Source organism: Coptis chinensis, chromosome 1 (genome assembly GCF_015680905.1).
Source record: "Coptis chinensis isolate HL-2020 chromosome 1, ASM1568090v1, whole genome shotgun sequence".
Taxonomy (NCBI): domain Eukaryota; kingdom Viridiplantae; phylum Streptophyta; class Magnoliopsida; order Ranunculales; family Ranunculaceae; genus Coptis; species Coptis chinensis.
The window spans coordinates 49,764,776-49,785,996 of record NC_141456.1 but is presented as its reverse complement, the minus strand read 5'-3'; the positions used below and the strand labels follow the sequence as shown (position 1 = coordinate 49,785,996).

At 41.2% G+C, this 21,221-nt stretch overlaps 6 protein-coding genes across 6 annotated transcripts; 2 read left to right on the top strand and 4 right to left on the bottom strand.

The window, feature by feature from the left end:
• Positions 1-2,533: 2,533 nt before the first annotated feature.
• LOC147524407 (uncharacterized) lies at positions 2,534-3,331 on the bottom strand. Its single transcript, XM_086574687.1, has one exon. The coding sequence runs from the start codon at positions 3,329-3,331 to the stop codon at positions 2,534-2,536; it is 798 nt and encodes a 265-aa protein (XP_086430813.1).
• Positions 3,332-8,674: 5,343 nt separating this feature from the next.
• On the bottom strand, positions 8,675-9,250 carry LOC147524406 (uncharacterized). The gene has a single exon (XM_086574681.1). It carries the CDS (start codon positions 9,248-9,250, stop codon positions 8,675-8,677), a length of 576 nt encoding a protein of 191 aa, XP_086430807.1.
• Positions 9,251-11,461: 2,211 nt separating this feature from the next.
• Positions 11,462-12,232, bottom strand: LOC147524405 (uncharacterized). Its single transcript, XM_086574665.1, has one exon. The coding sequence runs from the start codon at positions 12,230-12,232 to the stop codon at positions 11,462-11,464; it is 771 nt and encodes a 256-aa protein (XP_086430791.1).
• A 15-nt stretch (positions 12,233-12,247) lies between these two features.
• LOC147524404 (uncharacterized) lies at positions 12,248-12,805 on the bottom strand. The gene has a single exon (XM_086574657.1). It carries the CDS (start codon positions 12,803-12,805, stop codon positions 12,248-12,250), a length of 558 nt encoding a protein of 185 aa, XP_086430783.1.
• Positions 12,806-16,289: 3,484 nt separating this feature from the next.
• Positions 16,290-16,979, top strand: LOC147524403 (uncharacterized). The gene has a single exon (XM_086574648.1). It carries the CDS (start codon positions 16,290-16,292, stop codon positions 16,977-16,979), a length of 690 nt encoding a protein of 229 aa, XP_086430774.1.
• Positions 16,980-20,167: 3,188 nt separating this feature from the next.
• Positions 20,168-20,632, top strand: LOC147524402 (uncharacterized). Its single transcript, XM_086574641.1, has one exon. It carries the CDS (start codon positions 20,168-20,170, stop codon positions 20,630-20,632), a length of 465 nt encoding a protein of 154 aa, XP_086430767.1.
• Positions 20,633-21,221: the final 589 nt, after the last annotated feature.

The window sequence follows — 21,221 nt, the reverse complement described above, 5'->3', positions numbered from 1 at the left end:
CATAACCCCACTTTATACACCGACAGAATGCAAAACACTTGACTAAATGCATCTACGTGGGAGTTTGCATTAGAATGAATGCAAAATACTTGATTGAATACACTTACCTGTGAGCTTGCATTATAATGAATGCAAAACAATAGATTTTTTTTTATTGGAAAGCGAGGTTGTTGACAAGGTCCCCTACCCCTTTTTATTAATATAAAAGATTTGTTACAACTTGTTACATTCTTACATATTGTTTCCCCACTAAATCATCATGAATGATTTTCCTTACATCCTCCGGAAATAAGTTAAAATCTAGTTCTATATAGCTTGTTGTGGGAATAGTACTAGCAAGTGCGTCTGCTAACTTGTTGGCTTCTCTGTAAACATGAGTTATAGTAAACTCTTCCATTTGCTCTCTCATTTGATTGATGCTCCTCATAATTTTTTCTGCTTGCCATGGGTGCTGACCCAAGTTCTGAAAAAATGATAGTACATTTGTTGAATCAGTTTGTGCGTGAATGTACCAGAAGTCATGATTAATAGCCATTCTCATTCCTTGCTCAACCCCTTGCAATTCTATTAGTGCTATAGATTGCTTGTCTGATCTTCCCTTTCTTGCCTTTAACTTTCATCTCTTATTACCGCTGCCCATCCACCTCTCATCCCTTGCAAACTGCCATCGGTATTCAAGTTAAGTGTTCCTTGAGCTGCACGTTCCCATTTACAGTATCGCTGCTGTTTTTCTTGTATTCAAATTAAGTGTTCCTTGTATGCACTTCCACATTCCAAGTGTTTTGGAATTGCTGTTTTTCTGTCCCCTCCTCCATCTTAATTGCCATTGCTTGCAACTTTGTCTTCACATCGCATAAGATTAGTTGCACCACCTGATGAGAGTGACGCTGTTTGTTGTCAAATATCTTCTCATTGCGATTTCTCCATATCCAATATATGTAACCATTCCACACCAGCCTTAGAGAATCCTGCTTCGGCCCTTTCCCTGCTGCTGTTTTCTGAACCCACTCGATTTCTTCACGCCAAGTATCAGCTTGTACTCTGCTGAAACCCGTTGATGTTAACAGACTTTTCCACACTGCCATCGAAAAAGAACATTCATGAAACAAGTGCTCTTCAGTCTCTGTCTCTGTCCAACACATGATGCAGCTATCGGTGTCAACTTTCTTCCATTCCTTCAGCTTGTCGATTGTTTTGAGCCCTTTATGCATCGCCATCCAACTTATAAAGGAATGTCTCGGAATTCGGTTTGAATACCAGACCAGTCGATGCCATGCTACTGTTGGCTTCATCCCTCGCAATCCATCATAAGTATCTTTCACGCTATACTCCCCCTGACTCGTGGCAGTCCATACAATTTTATCATCTCCACCCATTATTTCTACTTCATCTTGCGCCTGTTTAGTCACCTCTCTTATCTGGGTTTCTATGTACAATGGAAACCTCCATTCCCCTTGTTGTATAAAATCAGAAACTTGGGCATTGAAATGTCCACTAGAGCTGTAAGTGAAAGCTTGCGGAAACTTATCTTTTAGTATTCCACTTGGATGCCATGGGTCCAGCCAAAAACTCGTATTTCTGCCATCTCCGATCTGATGTGTGGCTACTTGCACTGCCTCCTTTTGTCCTTTGAGCAAACTTCTCCAACTCCATGAGCTATCATTGGGTATTTTGAGATGCCAAAAGTTCCGCCCTTTGATTAAGTTCTTGTGAATCCAATCCACCCATAAGTTTTCTGCTTTCGTCACTAACTTCCAAATATGCTTCATGTTGGATGCTTGATTCACTTTCAACAGATCCCTTATGCCCAGTCCCCCTTCCTCATACGGATAACACAGACTCTCCCATCCTATCAATGCATGTGACTGGGTACAATCAGGCCCTGTCCATAGAAAGTTCCTGCACAATCTATTTATATCATCAATAGTCTTTATAAACACGTACAATCAGGCCCTGTCCCCGATGATTCTCCAAGTGCACTTGAAGAAGAAGGAAGAGAATCCATCACTGCCCAGAGCTTTATCACTTCCAATGTCTGCTAGCGCCTCTATTATCTCATCTCTTGAGATCGGTTTTTCCAGTTCTTCCACATCTGTGTTTTGTATAGTTTGTCCTGGTCCTATTTCCTAGAATACATCAAAATCCATCTCTTGCATCTGCCCTGGACTGTACAAATCCTTGTAGAATTGTTCGCATTCAGCACCAATATCATTAAAGTTCTGCATCATGTTTCCATCTCCATCAACCAAGCATGTTATTTTATTCACAACTCTGCGAGCTTGTACCGATTTGAAAAAATAGCTTGTATTGCTGTCTCCCACACTTACTACTTGGTCGTAGCGACTTACGCTTTAGTGTTCCACACTTGTAGAACCCCTCTTCAGAGACAGCTGCTTGTACATAATGTTTTATTGCTTCTTTATCTCTTTGAATAAGTACTCGGTTCATGGGCTGCTGCTGTAATTCTGTTTGGATCTCATCCATCTGCTTCTTTTTTCCCTGTACCCTGTTTATAACATTTCCAACCCTCTCCCTATTCCATGAGATAAGTGCTCCCTTCGTTACTTTCAGCTTCTTCATAAACACGTACATTGGGTACAGGGCTCTGCCATGCTTCTTCCACTGTTTTCAAGAAACCCTCCTCTTTGTGCCAAAAGTTAAAAAATTTGAACGACTTCTTTTTTTGATTTCTCTGTACAAGCAAAGTAACTACCATCGATGAGTGGTCTGAGATCGCCCCCGGATTTAAGAATTCAACTTCATGGTTTTCAAATGCCTCTATCCACTCTGAATTAACCATCACCCTATCGAGTTTGCTACTTATTCGCTCCTCTTGCTTATTGCTCCATGTTAAAAAGTTACCTTTGTACTTGATATCCACTAACCCCGCAGCTGTAACACAGTGCAACAAATCTGAGAATTGTTGAGGCCGTACTTCTAGTCCTCCTACCTTTTCTTGAGAGCTCAAAATAGAGTTGAAATCTCCGAGAATAATCCATGGTTTTAGTATAGTGCATGACATATCTACTAATTCCCTCCATAGCTGTCTTCGTTCCATCATATCCACACTTGCATAAACAATCGAAACAATAAACTCTTCTCCGGCTATAGTATTCACCTCCATAGTTATATGTTGACCATCCTTCCTTAGCAACACAGCTGTGCATACCCTGGGATCCCAACAGAACCAAATTCTCCCCAATTCACTATGCTCATAGTTATCCTCTACTGCCCATTGAGTAAATGTTTTGTTAAAAACTCTATCTCTCTTTGCTGATTTTACCTTCGTTTCCACTAATCCCATAATGCTCAAGTTAAACTTTCGAACCATATCTTTCACTTCCACCTGTTTGAAGCACATGTTAAACCCCCTCATATTCCAACATCCTAGATGTGCATTCATTTGGACACATTGAGAGGCTTAGAGTGACCGTACTTGGCAGTCACTAACTGTTGTCGTCCTCCTGGTGCTATTGCTTTCTTTGTTATTTTGCTTCCACTCTCCTTACTGCCTATACTACTAGCATCTCCAACAGATGCCACTCCTTTCCCTTTCTGCTCACTTGTTTCCTTTCCCTTGATCTGCTCTATTTGCTTCTTCCCCTTCATCTCAATACCCTTTTCTTGGACTATAGTCTGCTGCCTCCTGACATCACTCTGTTTCTCTATAGCTTCTCCTCTTTCTGCTGAACTCACTTTGTGCTGATGCTCATCAGTTCGCAATCTCTCTTCCTCTATCAAATTTCGAGCTTTGCATCTATGCCGCTTGCTTGGAGACTCCCATTCTGCCTCTGCCTCGATATTGTGTACTTCATGGACCTCTTGCTGTTCGAGAGTTTTCTTTCTTTTGTATCTCATTTTCTTTTTGTTGAGGTTGCTGTTGTTGCACCATTTTCTCCCCTTCCTTCTTATCAGAACTTGCTTTATGTATCCACACTTTATAATTTTTTTCCTCGTCCTCTCTCACCTTCTTTGGGCATCTCAGTTCCGAATGTCCAAATACCTTGCAATCCTTACATCTCGGGGGTTTCCAATTATATTCAAACGTCACTTTATACCCTCTCTTTTGATCTAGAATTACTGGAACTCCTTCTAGATATTGACAGTCTGTATCAATCTCCACGCACATCCTCGCATAGGCTGTTCTTGACATATTCTCCGTCAGTCTATCCATAAACATAGGAATCCCTATTGCACTTCCCACTTGACTGAACCCATCCTTGTTCCACATCTCCATGGGCAACCCTTTAACTACCACCCATATTGGTATAGTCTTTAGTTCCCTAGTTTCTGCCTCTACAAATGTTCTCCATGGCCTTATTACAAACAGCTGACTCGCAATGTGGAACGATCCCATGTCTAGCACTATTTGCTTATCTTCATCAGTCTCAAACTTGAAGGTGAACATACTGTCCCCATATGGCTTCATGACAAAGCTTTTTATTCTCCAGGTTCTACTAACTACATCCTTTACAAAGTTATAGTGCAGCCTTTTCCCCACAAACGATCCCACTAATGAATGTACCAACAAGCGAGCTTGCGTTAGAAAGAATGCAAAACACATGATTGAATGCACCTATGTGTGAGCTTGCACTATAATGAATGCAAAACACCTGATTGATTGATTGATTGTAGAAAACTCATGTTTTTATCACTTTTTCCGGATACAGCCCTATTCTGGAAATAATACCTCAAAAGACGTGTTATAGAGCCAGAAGAAGACAAATGGACCCTGAAAGAGATATCATAAAACAACTGGGAAATAGTGCCAAAAAGTCAAATAGTCAAAAGTCAACGGTCAATGTTCAAAACCATAGTCAACGATAAAAGTGAACTCAAGGGCCCAAAAACTCAAAATCACAGGAAACACTCCAAGGCTTCAAGGATCAATGACTAAACCTTTTGTTAGACAAGGACTAAGCCTCTAAACCCTAAACCCAAGCCTTGATCATATAAGTTTGATCTAGGATGAACAACATCCAAACCCCATAACCCCACTTTATACACCGACAGAATGCAAAACACTTGACTAAATGCATCTACGTGGGAGTTTGCATTATAATGAAAGCAAAACAAAAGATTGATTGAATGAACGTACCAACAAGCGAGCTTGCGTTAGAAAGAATGCAAAACACATGATTGAATGCACCTATGTGTGAGCTTGCACTATAATGAATGCAAAACACCAGATTGATTGATTGATTGTAGAAAACTCATGTTCTTATCGCTTTTTTCGGATACAACCCTATTATGGAACTAATACCTCAAAAGACGTGTTATAGAACGAAAAAAAAGACAAAAGGACACTGAAAGAGACATCATAGAACAACTGGGAAATAGTGCCAAAAAGTCAAACTGTCAAAAGTCAACAGTCAACGTTCAAAGCCATAGTCAACGATAAAAGTGAACTCAACGGTCAACGTATTCCATCTGATGCATGTTATTAGACTTGTTTAGTTGTTAATGGGGACTTCTAAGGGGTGATTTAAACCTTAGGGGTATTCTCGTCTTTTTACCAAAAAAATTAGGAAAACATGAAAAAACCACACAGGTTAGGTAGTTTAGATGATGCAAACCCTAGCACACCAGCTAGGATTCGTAATGAAGGAGATGATTCTGACCGAGAAACACCGCTGAGTGAGGAAGCAGACATGGAGTTAATGACATCTGTACTCAGGAAAAGGTATGGAGAGGGTTCATTGGAGAGGTTTAGGGAAAGACTAAACCGCGGAAAGATTAGATCTGGAAATACAGAACGCAGTAGGATGGATGAGTTTGCTTTGGATATAGCACTGAAAATCCATGAGGAGGAAGGTAATGAATGTAAGTCACCTGGCACAGCAATACTATACGACAAAGAAACCGTTGAGAAACTACAGAATGAAGTAGAACAGTATTTCAAAGCAACGAGAGTATCGGGAGTAGAAGTGGGATCGAAAGTGCAAGGTGAGAAAGTGAAAGGCAATGCTGATCGTGCAAACCTAGAGATCAAAAAAGAGGTGTTAGACGCGAAGGAAACACAAGATACACTAGTTAAGATACAGCAACATACTGAGCAATATTTCCGCGGGCGTATGGGCATAAGGGCAAAAGGGAAGTTCTGGAATAGATAGGTAAAGGGCCTGAGATGGAAAAACAACCAAGAAAAACGCAAGAAACTGGGGTAAAAGTGCTAGAGATAGCACAAACTTGGGTGGAAACACAAGGAAATATGACAGAACATAGCGGTATTGAGGAAAAGAATGTTGAGCACATAGAACAAGCAAAAGGCATTATGAAAACTTCATGGGCAGAGATAATCGGGAAGAAGGCTGCGGGAAATGCAACACTGACATACATTCCACCATCTATAGTGAATGGGAAGCCAGTCATACATGCTAAAAGTTCGCAATTTTCCGAATACAACAAGAAATTTGAAAATCTTGTAGTTGGATCTTTTGTAGGTAGAAGATTGAATTACAATTATGTGAAGGACATTGTAAGCAGAACGTGGGGGATTAAAAATTTTGTTATGAAGCCTTATGGTGATGCTATGTTCACGTTCAAGTTTGAGAAAAGATGATGACGGATGAGCAAGATTGCTTTCGATCTCGCTTCGTTCACATCGCCAGCCAACTGTTTGTTGTAAGGCCGTGGAAGCTTTTCGTTGAGGCCGAGACTAGAGAACTCCGCACGATTCCGGTATGGGTGATTGTCAAAGGGTTACCAATGGAATTATGGAACAAAGATGGGTTCAGCCAAGTAGGAAGTGCTGTAGGAGTTCCTATATTCACGGATAAGCTTACTGAGAACATGGCTCGAACAGCCTATGCAAGAGTGTGTATCGAAATTGATGCAAAGTGCTCGTACCCAGAGGATGTACCAGTTATACTTGATCAACGAAGGGCGTATAAGGTGTCATTTGAGTATAATTGGAAGCCACCGCGATGCAAGGGCTGTGAGGTATTTGGGCATACTGATCAAGCATGCCACAAGAAGACGCAAATGGGTAAAGATGAATCCAGTAAAGTGTGGCTACAGAAGGTAAAAGATGAGAAGAAAGATGAATCCATAGAAACACAGGATATGCATAAAGAGAAGCAACAGCTGAAGCTAAAAGCCGTAGTTATAGATACTCAAGAATTGGTCGAAGTGACCAACATTGAGGATAGTGAAGGCTAGGAATCGCCAAGCAAGAAACAACGGTATAGAGCACGAGGGGTACAAGGAGAAGGGAGTTCGAGGGTGAATGATGAACAGAAGCATGAGGTTAAAACCATAGAGAAGGAAGGAAGCAAAAATGATACACAAACAGAACAACACACCAAAGTCACAGAGACAGAGGTGGGCATGGATATCCCAGCAAAGGTAAAAACAGCAAGCACAAAGATAGGACTACCCAAAGCAAAGGAGATTCGAAACGTAAAAGATACCAACCCTCCACAACAAGCTGGTAACAGGTTCAAATGTTTAGCAGAGAGTACTGAGAATGGGGCAGACAAACAAGTGGCCAAGGAAGGAATGCAAAACAGAGCAGTAGGGAAGAGCAGCAGTAGTAAGGCAAAAGAAGGGACCATAATGAGTCTCCTTACCCACCCCCACTCACGTAAATGATAAACTTAGCGTGCTGGAATGTGCGGGGGTTCAACAAAGCTTTTAAGCAAGTTGAAGTCAGGGAGATGGTTCGAAAGTATGATGTAAGTCTCATGGGTATAGTGGGATACTAGAGTAAAGCAAAAGAACAGAGATAGAGTGTTTAACAAGGCATTTCAGCAATGGCAGATGGAAGGTAATTTTTTGGAAATGAGGTAGGCAATATTTGGGTTTGCTGGAACCCGAGAATATGCACAGCAACAGTTTTGAGGAAAGACTCGCAAGAAGTAACTATGGAGGTGGCTACGAGTGCAGGAGAAGAACTCATTGTGACTATAATTTATGCCAGCACTGACATGGGTACTAGAAGGAATCTATGGAGAAGCATAACAGATTTGGCATGCATTGTACACAAGCCGTGGCTGTTGCTCGGGGATTTCAATTCGATACTAAATTCTCATGAGAAATCAGGAGGAGTGGAAGTAAGATCGATCCACTTTGAAGATTTAATGAACTATGTCAACTCGGCAGGGCTAGTGGACGTCAGATACAAGGGGAACTTATTCACATGGAGCAACAAGCAAGTGAATAGAGTGAGCTGCAAACTGGATAGAGTATTAGGGAATTCAGAGTGGATAGGAGAGTATGGAGACTATGAGGCTGAGTTTTTAAACCCAGGTGCAACATCAGACCACTCGGCCATGATTGTCATCTCAATGACACAAAGGAACCAGAAAAAGAAAGCTTTTCGATTTTTTAATTTCTGGTACAAAGAGGAAGGGTTCATACAAACAGTGGAGGATGCTTGGTGAAGTGAAGCTGTTGGAAACCCAATGTATGTATTATGAAAAAACTCAAACTTACAAAGGCAGCTCTTATCCAGTGGAATCGAGAGAGAGTCGGGAATGTGGTAAGCAGAGTCAAAGAAGCAAAAAAAAGAGATGGACTTGATACAAATTGATTTACATACATCACCTCAGAACCAAGCTCTTATCCAAAAAGAAAGGGAAGTTTTTTTTTTTTTTTTTTTTCGTAGTAAGCGAGTTTTTTAGAGAGGTCCCCTACCCATTTTCATAAAATAAATAAATAGCTTGTTACATCCTTACATATTGCTTTCCACTCGCATCTTCAAAAATAATTTTTTCTTTACATCCTCCGAAAAGGAACTAGGGACTAGCTCTATGTATCTAACAGTAGGAATGTTTTGTGCCAGCGCATAAGCTAGTCTGTTGGTCTCCCTAAAAACATGAAAGATATTAAAATGTTCTAACTCTAGTTTCAAAGCTTGTATACTTTGAATGAGTTTCTCTGCCATCCATGGATACTTGTTGTTGCCGTTCAAGAAGGAGATAACATTGGATGAATCCGTTTGTACCTCGATCTTTTTGATGCGTTTCCTGACTGCCATCTTTAAACCTTGCTCTACTGCCTGCAACTCAATCAGTGCAATGCTTTTCAAGTGTGTGCTGCCATTACTCGCTGCTATTACTTCACCCTGGTCCTTTCTTATCACTGGTGCCCAGCCCCCCTCAGTTCTTTGTAGAGTCCCATCAGTGTTTAGATTGTATATCTCCATAGCTGCTCTTACCCACTTGCAGTACTCTCGTGTTTCTTTCTTCTCTCCCACTTGTATATTCCACTTATCCATGAATAGTTGAGCATCAGGCCCTTGCGCCATTTTAATGTTCATTCCCATAAGTTTTGTTCTTGTATCGCTAATCACTGCATCCACCACCTGGCCGCATCTCTGCGTTTTATTTTGGAAGATACGGTCATTTCTTGACTTCCAAATCCAATACATGTAGGCATTCCGCAAAGTCGATAAGAATCTTGAATACATCCTTTACCTCGTGTCTCTCGTTTCCCACCCATTGAACCTCTTCTTCCCATGTCGAGCTGCTACTCGAAAGTGAATCCCATTCTCTCAAGAAGACGACTCCAAACAGTGTTTGCGGTTGCATCGTGGAAAGCGGTGGTGCTCGTTTCTATGCCTTGCCAACACAACACACAAGTATCAGTTTGCACTTTCTTCCACACTTTCAATTTCTGCAGCGTCTTGAGTCCATTACTTAGAGCCATGCAACTGATGAAGGAATGGCGCAGGATTCTATTTGAATACCAGACCAGCTTACTCCATAGCACTGTTGGCCTTATACTTCTCACACTCTCATATGTCTCTTTCATGCTATACTCACCATGACTTGACGATGTCCAAACTACCTTGTCTTCTTGCCCCATTATTTCAATCTTCTCGATCTCCCCGAAACTCTCGACATGGACGTATATGTGTCTTGGGAATACTCCATTTCCCTTCCTCTATAAAATCAGCTACCTTGTTTTGGATATGGCATGTGCTATTATACAATAGGGATTGTGGGAACTTTGACCGCAAGATATCCCGATGGAGAGTACCAAGGGTCATTCCAAAAACTTGTGTCATTTCCATCTCGATTTGGTGTATAACAATATCACCGCCTCCTTTCTTTCTTTGAGTATATTCCGCCCACTCCATGAACAGCCTTGTGGTATTTTCATCAGCCAGAAACTTCTATCTTTTACTAAGTTCTTATATATCCAAGTAACCCATAAGTTTTCTTTCTTTGTTACAATCTTCCAGATTTGCCTCATTGTAGCCGCTTGATTAACCTTTCCCAAGTTTCTAATTCCCAGTCCTCCCTCCTCATAAGGATAGAAGACATCATCCCACCCAATCAGTGCATGTGCTTGTGTACAATCTGGCCCCTTCCATAGGAAATTCCGGCATAATCTGTTGATATCATCTATAGTTTTCTGTGGAATTGTGAAGGATGCCAGCCAGTAGACACTCAAGTTATTTAACATTGCCTTAATCAACTGTAATCTTCCTGCGTATGAAAGTAACTTCCCCTTCCAGCTTTGAATTCTCTTGGTCACTTTCAGGATCAAAGGATTACAATCAGTCGATTTTAACCTTGTCGTAATCAGGGGTAATCCCAGGTATTTCACTGGCAGCTCACCTCTTTGAAATTGTAATACTTGCTCCATCTCATTGCTTGTGTTATCATCCTCTCCTGCAAGAAATATGCTGCTCTTTTGTACGTTAACCTCTAGCCCTGACACCCTCCTGAAAGTATCCAAGTTCTGCTTAAGTGCTGCAGCACTTTGTACATCCCCATACAAAAAAGCCATAAGATCATCTGCAAATGACAAATGCGTGATAACTGGATCTATGCACTTATGATGTAGTCTGTATTTTCCACTCCTTACACTATGAAGCATAATGTCTGAGAACAAATCCATAACCAAAACAAAGAGATATGGTGATATGGGGTCACCCTGTCTTATCCCTTGTTTCCCTCTGAAAAACCCGTAGGAGGAGCCATTAATCATGAGAGAATATGATGCTGTTTCTACACAAACTTAAACCCATGTAATAAACCTATCTGGCATTCCCACTCGTTTCATAGCAAATTCCACTGCTTCCCATCTAACTGAGTCATAAGCCTTTCTTAAATCCACTTTTACAAAGACATCTCGGCAGAGTTTGATCAATGATGATAGTTATGCATGATTTCGAGATAACGTAATATTATCTTGTATACTCCTTCCGGTGATAAAGGTGATTGGTTATCGTTAACCACTTTTGGAATAAAAATTTCATTCTTTTTGTCATGACCTTCGCGGATACACTTATACATCACTCCATAGCAAGCTATAGGTCTATAATCTCCTAGAGAAGTAGGAATATGAATTTTGGGGATGAGAGTAATACACGTGGAATTTACCTCTTTTAGCATCTGATTTGAATGAAAGAAGTTCCTTGTCGCTCTTATGAAGTCTTCTCCAATAACTCTCCAAGAACATTTGTAGAAGAACGGCTACGAAGAAAGCCATCGCTTCCGGTGATTTATCATTGCCTATGTCCGCAAAGAGCCTCTATGATTTCATCCCTTGTCACATCCTGCTGTAATTTTCCACTATCTATCATATCAAGCTGCTGCCTTGGTTCCATACCTTGGTATACACTGAAATCCACTGCTGGCATGTTAGGAGGGCTGTAAAGTGCTTCATAAAAGTTCACACACTCATCTCCTATAGCTCTCGAGTCTTGTATTACATTTCCAGCTTCATCTTTCAAACACGAGATTTTATTAACAATTCTTATTGCTTGCATGGACTTGAAGAAATACTTAGTATTATTGTCTCCCAATACTATCACCTGATCTCTCGACTTTTGCCTGAACATGTTCTCCTCTGAGTTAATTGCTTGCACATGCGTTGTTATAGCTTCCCTTTCTTTTCTAATCAGATCCCCATCTACCGGCCGTGCTTGTAGTTCGGTCTGTATCTGATCCATTGCTTCCTTAGTTTCCATTACTCTGTTGACCACATTCCCTATTCTTTCACTGTTCCACTGTATCAGTGCTGCCTTTGTCAGTTTTAACTTTTTCATGAAGATGAACATCGGATTGCCCACAACTGGACTCTTCCAGGCTTCCTCTACTGTGTTCATATAACCTCTCTCAGTATACCAGAAGTTAAAGAATCGAAACGCTTTTTGCTTCTGATTTCGTTGAGCTATAGTCGTAACTACCATGGCTGAATGATCTGAAACAGCTCCTGGATTCCTAAACTCTGCCTCATGATCCCCATATGCTCCTATCCATTCCACATTGGCCATAACTCGATCCAATTTTCAACTGATTCTGTTATCTTGCTTATTATTCCATGTTAGATAGTTTCCTTTACTTTTGATGTCCACCAGTCCTGCGGCATCCACACATTCTAGAAGATCTGCAAAATGATACATTCTTGTCTCTGCTCCTCCTATCTTCTCTTGGGCATTTAAAATTGAGTTTAAATCCCCCAATATAATCCACAGCTTCTGTATAGTACAAGATAGGTCTATGATGTTTCTCCAAAGGTTCCTTCTTGTGCCCATGTCATTGCTACCATACACTACTGTAGCAATGAACTCCTCCCCCGATATAGTTGCCACTTCCATCGTAATCTGTTGCCCAGTTTTCTGTTTCAGCCTAGCTTCACATACCCTTGGGTTCCAGCATACCCATATGTTACTCACATTATTCCCATTATCATTTCCCTCCATTTGCCAATCTGTAAAAGTTCTGTTAAAAATTCTGTCTTGATTCTTATTCTTAACTCTTGTTTCAACAATACCCATCAAATCTACTTCCACTTGTTTGAATGCTTTGTTAAAACCCCGAACGTTCCAGCATGCGAGGTTTATCATAAATCTGTTAGTATTTGAGTCAAAGGACTCTGAATAGCCCTTTCTTTGTTATTCCCACTCTCCTTTCCACTGCTGCTGCTGGACTCTATTTGTATCCATTCCCTAGGTTCTGTTGTACCATTTCCATCTTCAGTGTCATCAAGAAGGTGTTTAAACCTGTTGTCTCCATGTTTAAGCATATGAATCCTCCTTTGAACTTCTTGTTCTCTCTTTGCATCATATCTTTGTTCCCCTTGTTCACTATTCCCTTTGTTACTATCTGTCTCCATTACTTCTTTTCCCTTTTTGTTCTTCGTGCTTTCATTACTCCTTGATTTACAGCTGTGATTTTTGTTCGGAACTTCCCATTCTTTCTCTTCTGTGATGTCGTGTATCTCTTGGACCTCTTGTATTGCTGGTTCGGTAGCTTTTTCTTCTGTTCTTACAGCCTTCTTTTGTTCATCCTCAGCTCCCAATCCTTTGTGTTCCTCATCTTTCTTGTTATTCTTCTTCAGCCAAACTGATTTCCTAGCTACTTCAGCTTTCGGCTTCTTTGGGCAACTCTGGTCAGTGTGCCCGAATACCTGACATTCAATACAACATGGAGGCTTCTAGTTGTATTCAAACTCAATATTATACGCTCTTCTTTGGTCTAACACCACTGGGATGCTTGTTGGGTATTTGCACTTCGCATTAATCTCTATGCACACTCTTGCATACGATGTTCTCGCCATATTTTCAGTAAGTCGATCTGTGAACATTGGAACTTCTACTGCACTTCCCACTTGACTAAATCCCTCGTTCCACATTTCCATTGGTAACCCTTTTACAACAACCCATATTGGTATTGTTCTTAATTCCCTTGTTTCAGCCGCCACAAAAAGTCTCCAAGGCCTCACTACAAACAGTTTACTAGCAATATGAAAAGATCCAATGTCCAACACTGCTTTTCGATCTTCATCTTTCTCAAACTGAAAGGTAAACATGGTGTCTGCATAAGGCTTCATTTTAAACTTCTTTACCCTCCAAGTTCGACTAACCATCTCCTTTACATAGTTGTAATTCATTCTTTTACCTACAAATGAACCCACCACTAGATTTTCAAATTTTTTATTGAATGCGGTAAACTGAGAGCTCTGCACATGGATCACAGGTTTTCCATTAACTATAGTCGGAGGAATAAAGCTCAGTTCTTCTTTTCCTGCCGATCCCTTACCTATCACCTCTGCCCAAGTACTTTTAGTATTTGCTGTTCCATTACCTTGGATTTGAACATTCCCATCATGCTCAATAGTCCTCTCTGTTTCCGTTTCTTTTGCAGATCCTATGTTTCCGGTGTTTGTTACAGAGCTAGTTCCTTCACCTCCTCTCTTTCTCCCTTCCTTATAATAGCCCTCAACCTCTTGTTGAAGTTTCTGAAACGTATCTTGGCTGCCTAGAGCCTTACTTCCCACTTCCAGGTCCTTAGCTTCCTTTCCTTTCAAGTTTTCTTTTTGGGTCTCCACAGCTTGGCCCTTGAGAGAAGCCTTCGCATCCTTTTTTTGTATTTCCAGCGCTGCTTCAATGTTTGCTTCAAACTGAATACGTACTTGTGGATCTTCGTCAGGCAATGGCCCATCGTTATCTAGCCTTCGCCTAAGTCTTTCTAAAGAGCCGACTCCATATTTCTCTAAAAGTGCAGTCCTGAGTAGTTCTATATCACCCTCCTCATCAGATGATTCAAATTCATGCTCAGAATCATCATTGTAGTTTCCTACCCTAGGTGGTGTGCTAGGGTTTGAAGCTATTACAGACCTAAGCTCATGAGTTTTTTTCATGTTTTCCTAATATTTTGGTAAAAGACGATAATACCCCTAAGGTTTAAAATCTCCCCTTAGAGGTCCCAATTAACAACTAAACAAGCTTAACACGCCTTTTGAAAGGGAAGTTATCAGAACCTACGTCCAAGCTGCTGTTTCGGAAGAGGGCATGTATAAGCAGAAATCTCGGGACCAAGTGATAGCAGTGGGAGACAATAACACGAACTATTTCTTCATGTCCATGCAAGCTAGAAGAATAGTTAATAAGGTCACATGTTTGAAAGATGCAGCTGGAAATGTGATACAAGATGTAAATGATATTCGGGCAGAATGTGTGGAGTTCTACACGGACTTCTACAAGCCTAATAACATGCATCAGATGGAATACTCTGTTTTCGATGAGATTGGGCCACAAGATCAGATTTGTGGGGAAGACTATGAACAACTACAGAAAGAAGTCACAAGGGATGAGGTCACTGAAGCACTGGCAAACATTGGAAATGAAAAGGCGCCGGGTAGTGATGGATTTTCATTGTTTTTCTTCAAATGCACTTGGAGAATCATTGGTGATGAGTTCATGAAGGCTGTAAGGAATTTCTTCCACTCTAACCAGATGCTAACCGAGGTAAACTCAACATGCATTATGTTTATTCCTAAAGTTCAAGTACCTATCTCCCTGGGTGACTATAGACCGATAGCCTGCTGTGGGGTGATGTATAAGTGCATAACTAAAGTAATGACACGAAGGATGAAGGAGGTGATGCCCAAAATTATCAACACTAACGAGTCCGCTTTCATAACTGGTAGGAGTATACAGGATAATATCTTGTTGTCTCATGAGATAATGCATAATTATCATCGAGATACACAGCCACCCAGATGTGCGGCAAAGTTAGATTTGAGAAAAGCTTATGACTCTGTGAGATGGGAGGCTATTGAGTTTGTGATGCGAAGAGTTGGTATGCCAGAAAGATTCATCACATGGGTCAAAGTGTGTGTAGGAACAGCTAATTACTCTGTCATGATTAATGGGGCATCTTATGGGTATTTCAAGGGTAGCCGCGTTATTAGGCAGGGTGACCCCATGTCCCCCTACCTATTTGTGATGGTTATGGATTTGTTCTCAGAAATCATGCTGTATAGTGTGAGAAGGGGGGAGTATAAGTTACACTATAAATGTGAAGAACCTATTATTACTCACTTGTCATTTGCAGATGACCTGATGGCGTTCTTACATGGGGACTTGCACACAGCAATGACTCTCAAGAGAAATCTAGAGGTGTTTAAAAGGGCATCAGGACTGGAGGTAAATCTTCAGAAAAGCAATGTGTTCTTTGCAGGAGTGGATGACAATAGCAGTCAGGCTATTGAGGCAGCTCTTCAATTCGAGAGGGGTGTATTACCAGTTAAGTACCTTGGCTTGCCTTTAATTACTACAAGATTGACATCAATAGACTGCAGTCCACTAGTACAGAAGGTCACAGGAAGAATCCAAAGCTGGAAAAGGAAGTTACTATCTTATGCGGGTAGATTGCAATTGATAAAATTAGTGCTGAATAACCCGAGTGTGTATTGATAGTCTTTTTACAATCCCACGTAAGACTATAGATGACATAAATAGACTCAGTAGGGAATTTCTTATGGACGGGGCCGATTGCTTAAAGTCACATGCACTAATTGGATGGGAAAACACATGCTATCCGTGTATGACGAAGGAGGATTGGGCATTAGAAATTTGGGAAAGACAAATCAAAGCTGCCATTATGAAACATATATGGAAGATCATTACAAAAGCAGATACATTATGGGTACAATGGGTACATAGCAACTTGATAAAAAACAGAAACTTCTGGCATCTCAACATTCCTCAGGACTGCTCTTGGAGCTGGAAAAGTATTCTCAAGGTCAGGAAGGAGCCAGCACAGATAGCTACTCATCAGATAGGCAATGGTCAATCCACTAACTTCTGGCATGATCCTTGGCACCCAGCTGGGATTCTCCGAGATAAGTTCCCGCTAGCTCTACTATATGGCTCGACTTGCAACTTGCACTCCACAGTGTCGGATGTCATAGAAAATGGAGAATGGGCTTTTCCAAACAATGTCAGGGTACACTTGAGAGAGATTATTCAGCAGATTGAAGAAGAGGTAGAAATTATGGCAGATGAAGACAAAACAGTTTGGACAGCATCCATCAGTGGAGAGTACACCTTGAAGGATACTTATGAGAGTTTGAGAGGCATCAGACAACCAAAGCAGTGGAGTCACCTAGTTTGGTACTCGAACAAAATACCTCGCCACTCATTCATTAGCTGGATGGCGCTGAGTGGAGGCATCAAGACATTGCAGAAGATGAAAGAACGAAAAGTAGTAGTAACAGATATGTGCGTCTTTTGATGGCGCGAAATCGAAACTGAGGAACATCTCTTTCATGAATGCTTCTTCACACAAGCTGTTTGGAGTACTCTACTCAAATAGATGAGATATAATAGAATACCAGAGCTGACATGCCAAGGTGAGTTACAATGGATACAGGATAAGACGAGAGGGAAAGGAGCTAAATAAGATGCAGTTCGCCTGGTATGGAATGGGTATATGTATTGGATTTGGCGAACTAGAAATGAGAGGATTTTTTAGAACAAAAAGACATATGCAGCTCGGTAGCGACGCAAAGAATGAAAGACGCAAGAATAAAACTGGTATCGATGAATATAAAAATGGAGCAAAGTGCAGGTACGCAGCTGTTCATGGAAACATGGGGCATTGATGTTGATATTCAATTGACACAGAAGAGGCTCTGCTCTTGGGAGAGGGCAGAAAATGGAATTGTAAATCTCAATACTGATGGAACATTACAAGGGGCCAATGGAGGATGGGCTGCTGTAATTCGCAATGAGAAGGGAGAAGTTCAAGTGGCTAGCCATGGTAGATCGAGCAAGAGGAGCATCGACTTAATTGAACTTCAAGCAGTGGAACAAGGACTGAGGATGGCGATGGGAAAGGAAATGAAGAAGATAAGTATACAGACGGACTCACAGACCATTTTGTCTTACCTTACTAAGGACAAACCACATCCGTGGCAAGCAGAGAAGCTGATTAGAGATATTGAGCAAATGAAGGCAGAACTTGATTATTTTCGAATTACTCATGTATTTAGGGAAGCTAACAAACTAGCTGATGCATTAGCTAGTAATATATTTATAGATAGAAAACCTTTAATGGTGGCAAATTGGGGGAGATTTAAACCTTAGGGGTATTTGAGTCTTTTTAACAAAAAATTAGGAAAACATGCAAAAAAAACACGAATTAGGAAGTTTAGGAGGCGCAAACCCTACCACACCAGTTAGGGTTTGCGATGAAGAAGATGATACTGAGTGCAAAGCAACATTGAGTGAGGAGGAAGATGACATGGACTTCATGACATCTGTCCTAAGGAAAAAATATGGAGAGGGTTCGGTGGAAAGATATAAGAAAAGATTGAATCTTGGAAAAGTTGAAGCTAGGGGACATGGAGTCAACACTATTGAAGATATTGCTCTGGACATAGCTTTGAGGATCCATGAAGGAGAGGAAGGTAAAGAAAGAAAGGTTGCAAACATAGTAGCATTGGATACTGAGGCAACTCCAAATAAGCTACAACAAAACATTGAGCAATACTACACAGGAACGAAGGGTACGGAAGTGGAAGGTAGGGTATCGCCAAGGAACACGGAAGTGGGGAAGGAATCCAGGGCTGAGGAACCACACAGTGGGATCCTGAATAATAATAAGGCTGGACAGGACACCAACACTGAGGAATGAATAGAAGGAGATGGTACGGTAATGGAGAAGAGTATTGACAATGAGTTTGAATATCGGGTTGTATAGACACGAGATGGAAGTGAAGGGGCAAAGGTTGGGAACGAGGCAAACAAAAGCCTAGAAGGAGGGAAAGTTGAAGATGCCACAAAGAGTTTGTGGGAAGATATCATAGGGAAGAAGGCAGTAGGGAAAGAAGAGCTATCGTATATTGCTCCTTCTATGGAGAATGGAAGGCCAGTAGTACATGTACATAGTTCACAATTCACTGAATTCAACAAGAAGTTTGAAAACCTTCTGGTGGGAACGTTTGTGGGAAAGAGATTGAGCTATAACTTTGTTAAGGATGTGGTGGCTAGAACATGGGGAATCAAACGGTTTAACATGAAACCATATGGAGATACAATGTATACCTTCCAGTTTGAGAGAGAGGAGGAACGAAGGGCGGTATTGGACATGGGTTCGTTCCACATAGCAAGCAAATTGTTTGTGGTTAGACCATGGAAACTGTTTGTTGAAGCAGAATCTAGGGAGCTGAAGACACTACCGCTATGGGCCATTGTTAAAAGAATGCCTATGGAGATGTGGAATAAGGCTGGGTTCAGTCAAGTTGCGAGCTCAGTGGGTATTCCGATGTTTACCGACAGATTAACTGAGAATATGACGAGAACGTCGTATGCCCGAGTGTGCGTGGAAGCAAATACAAAATGCAGCTACCCAAAGAGTATACCGGTGGTGTTAGACCAGAAGAGAGCATTCAAAGTGGGATTTGAATATAACTGGAAACCGCCGAGGTGTGCGACATGTGATGTGTTTGGGCACTCTGAGCAAACATGTCCAAAGAAGGAAAAAAAACACAGGGAAGAGAACTGTATGGGTCAAGAAGGAAGCAAAAGAGGTTAAAGAAGATGGGTCACAAGAGAAGGGAAAGGAACAGGGGGTGGAACATGTAGAGCCAGTGAGTGAAGTACAAGAAGTGTATACAGTGCAAGACAAGGAAGGGTGGGAGTCACCAAGCAGAAAACATAGTTTCAGGAAAAGGCAAGCTGATAGCGAACTAAGTAATCCTTTAGTTCAGACCTCAACTTTCGAGGCCTTTACAACTGAGGAAGAGGAGAATAATGCAAGGGTAATAGATATGAATAGAGCAAATGGAAGGACGTCAGATGGGGCCAATGATAAAAGGAAGCATATCGAAGAACAACTACAATAGCTGAGTAGTCCTCAAACTATGAAAATAACGCTTGAAGAATTGAGAGCAAAAGTGGGAGTGAAGTTGGGTGCTGGGGTGAGCAGCACGGTGGTACAATCCCAATAATATAAATGATAAATATAGGGTGCTAGAACATGCGAGGATTCAACAAGAAGTTCAAGCAAGTGGAGGTGAGAGAAATGATCAGGAAACAGGATATTGGCATGATGGGGCTTATTGAAACCAGGGTAAGGAGAAGAAAAAGGACTATGTCATGAGGAATTGCTGTCAAGGGTGGAATATGGAACACAATTATGAACAGAATGAGCTTGGGAGGATTTGGGCTTGCTGGAATCCGAGAGTATGCAACGCGACAGTCATGAAAAGGGAGGAACAGAGCATCACTTTGGAGGTGAATACAGTTACAAATAAATCTTTTATTGTAACTTTTGTATATGCTAGTACTGATATGGTGTCAAGAAGAGAGTTGTGGAGGAGCATAGTGGATCAAGCCATCACTATCCATAAACCGTGGGTAGTGCTGGGGGACTTTAACTCAGTGTTAAGTCCGCTCGAAAAAATTGGTGGGAATGAGATGAGACCTCCAAACTTCACGGAATTTCTGAATTGTGTAACATCAGCTGCGTTAGTGGATATGAGGTTTAAAGGAAACCAGTTTACATGGAATAATAGCCAAGAGAATCGGATCAGTTGCAAGCTGGATAGAGTGTTGTGTAACTCAGAGTGGATTGGGGAGTTTAATGATATGGAGACAGAGTTTAGGAACCCAGGGGTCACATCTGATCACAGCTCAATGATAGTGTACTCAATCACTCAGAGAAACTTCAAGAAGCGGGCGTTCAAATTCTTCAACTTTTGGACAAAGGAAGATGAGTTCATGGAGATAGTCCAAAGGGCATGGGCAAATCAGGTGGTGGGAAATCCGATGTTCAGATTCATGAAAAGGCTTAAGCTCACGAAGGCAGCACTTATTGAGTGGAATAAGGAGAAAATAGGGGATGTGACAGAAAGAGTTAAGGAAACACAGAAAGAAATCTAATGGGTACAAACATAATTGCAAAGAACACCGCTTAATAGGGAACTGATAAGGAAGGAGAGAAGGGTGATTACAATTCATGTTCAAGCAGCTAAGGCAGAAGAGGAGTGTTATAGGCAGAAATCGAGAGATCAAGCTATTTCGCTAGGGGATAGTAACACGACTTACTTTTTCAAGTCTGTACTGGCGAGAAGGAGTGTTAATAAGATAACTTGTCTGATTAACGTAGATGGCTCAGTGATAGAGGATGTGGAGGTGATCAGAGAGAAATGTGTAGAGTATTACAAAGAACTCTATAGTCCTGACCAGATGGAGGAAGTGGATCTGTCAGTGTTTGATGAGCTACCTCCGAAATTACAGCTCAGCCATGAACAGAAAGCGGTATTAGAGATGGAGGTGGCGAGGGACGATATTATTGAAGCATTATCTAATATAGATAGTGACAAGGCTCCCGGAAAGGATGGGTTCTCATCATTGTTTTTCAAGAGTGCTTGGCGTATAATTGGAGATGATTTTACAAAAGCAGTACAAAACTTCTTCAGGGCAGGTATGATGCTTGGCGAAGTAAATGCTACTTGTATTACATTAATCC

What these genes read in the sequence shown, in the direction of transcription:
- LOC147524407 (XM_086574687.1), bottom strand. Translation starts at nt 3,331, where the DNA reads ATGGTTCGAAAGTTTAACTTGAGCATTATGGGATTAGTGGAAACGAAG.
- LOC147524406 (XM_086574681.1), bottom strand. Translation starts at nt 9,250, where the DNA reads ATGGCGCAAGGGCCTGATGCTCAACTATTCATGGATAAGTGGAATATA.
- LOC147524405 (XM_086574665.1), bottom strand. Translation starts at nt 12,232, where the DNA reads ATGGCCAATGTGGAATGGATAGGAGCATATGGGGATCATGAGGCAGAG.
- LOC147524404 (XM_086574657.1), bottom strand. Translation starts at nt 12,805, where the DNA reads ATGATAAACCTCGCATGCTGGAACGTTCGGGGTTTTAACAAAGCATTC.
- LOC147524403 (XM_086574648.1), top strand. Translation starts at nt 16,290, where the DNA reads ATGACGAAGGAGGATTGGGCATTAGAAATTTGGGAAAGACAAATCAAA.
- LOC147524402 (XM_086574641.1), top strand. Translation starts at nt 20,168, where the DNA reads ATGAGACCTCCAAACTTCACGGAATTTCTGAATTGTGTAACATCAGCT.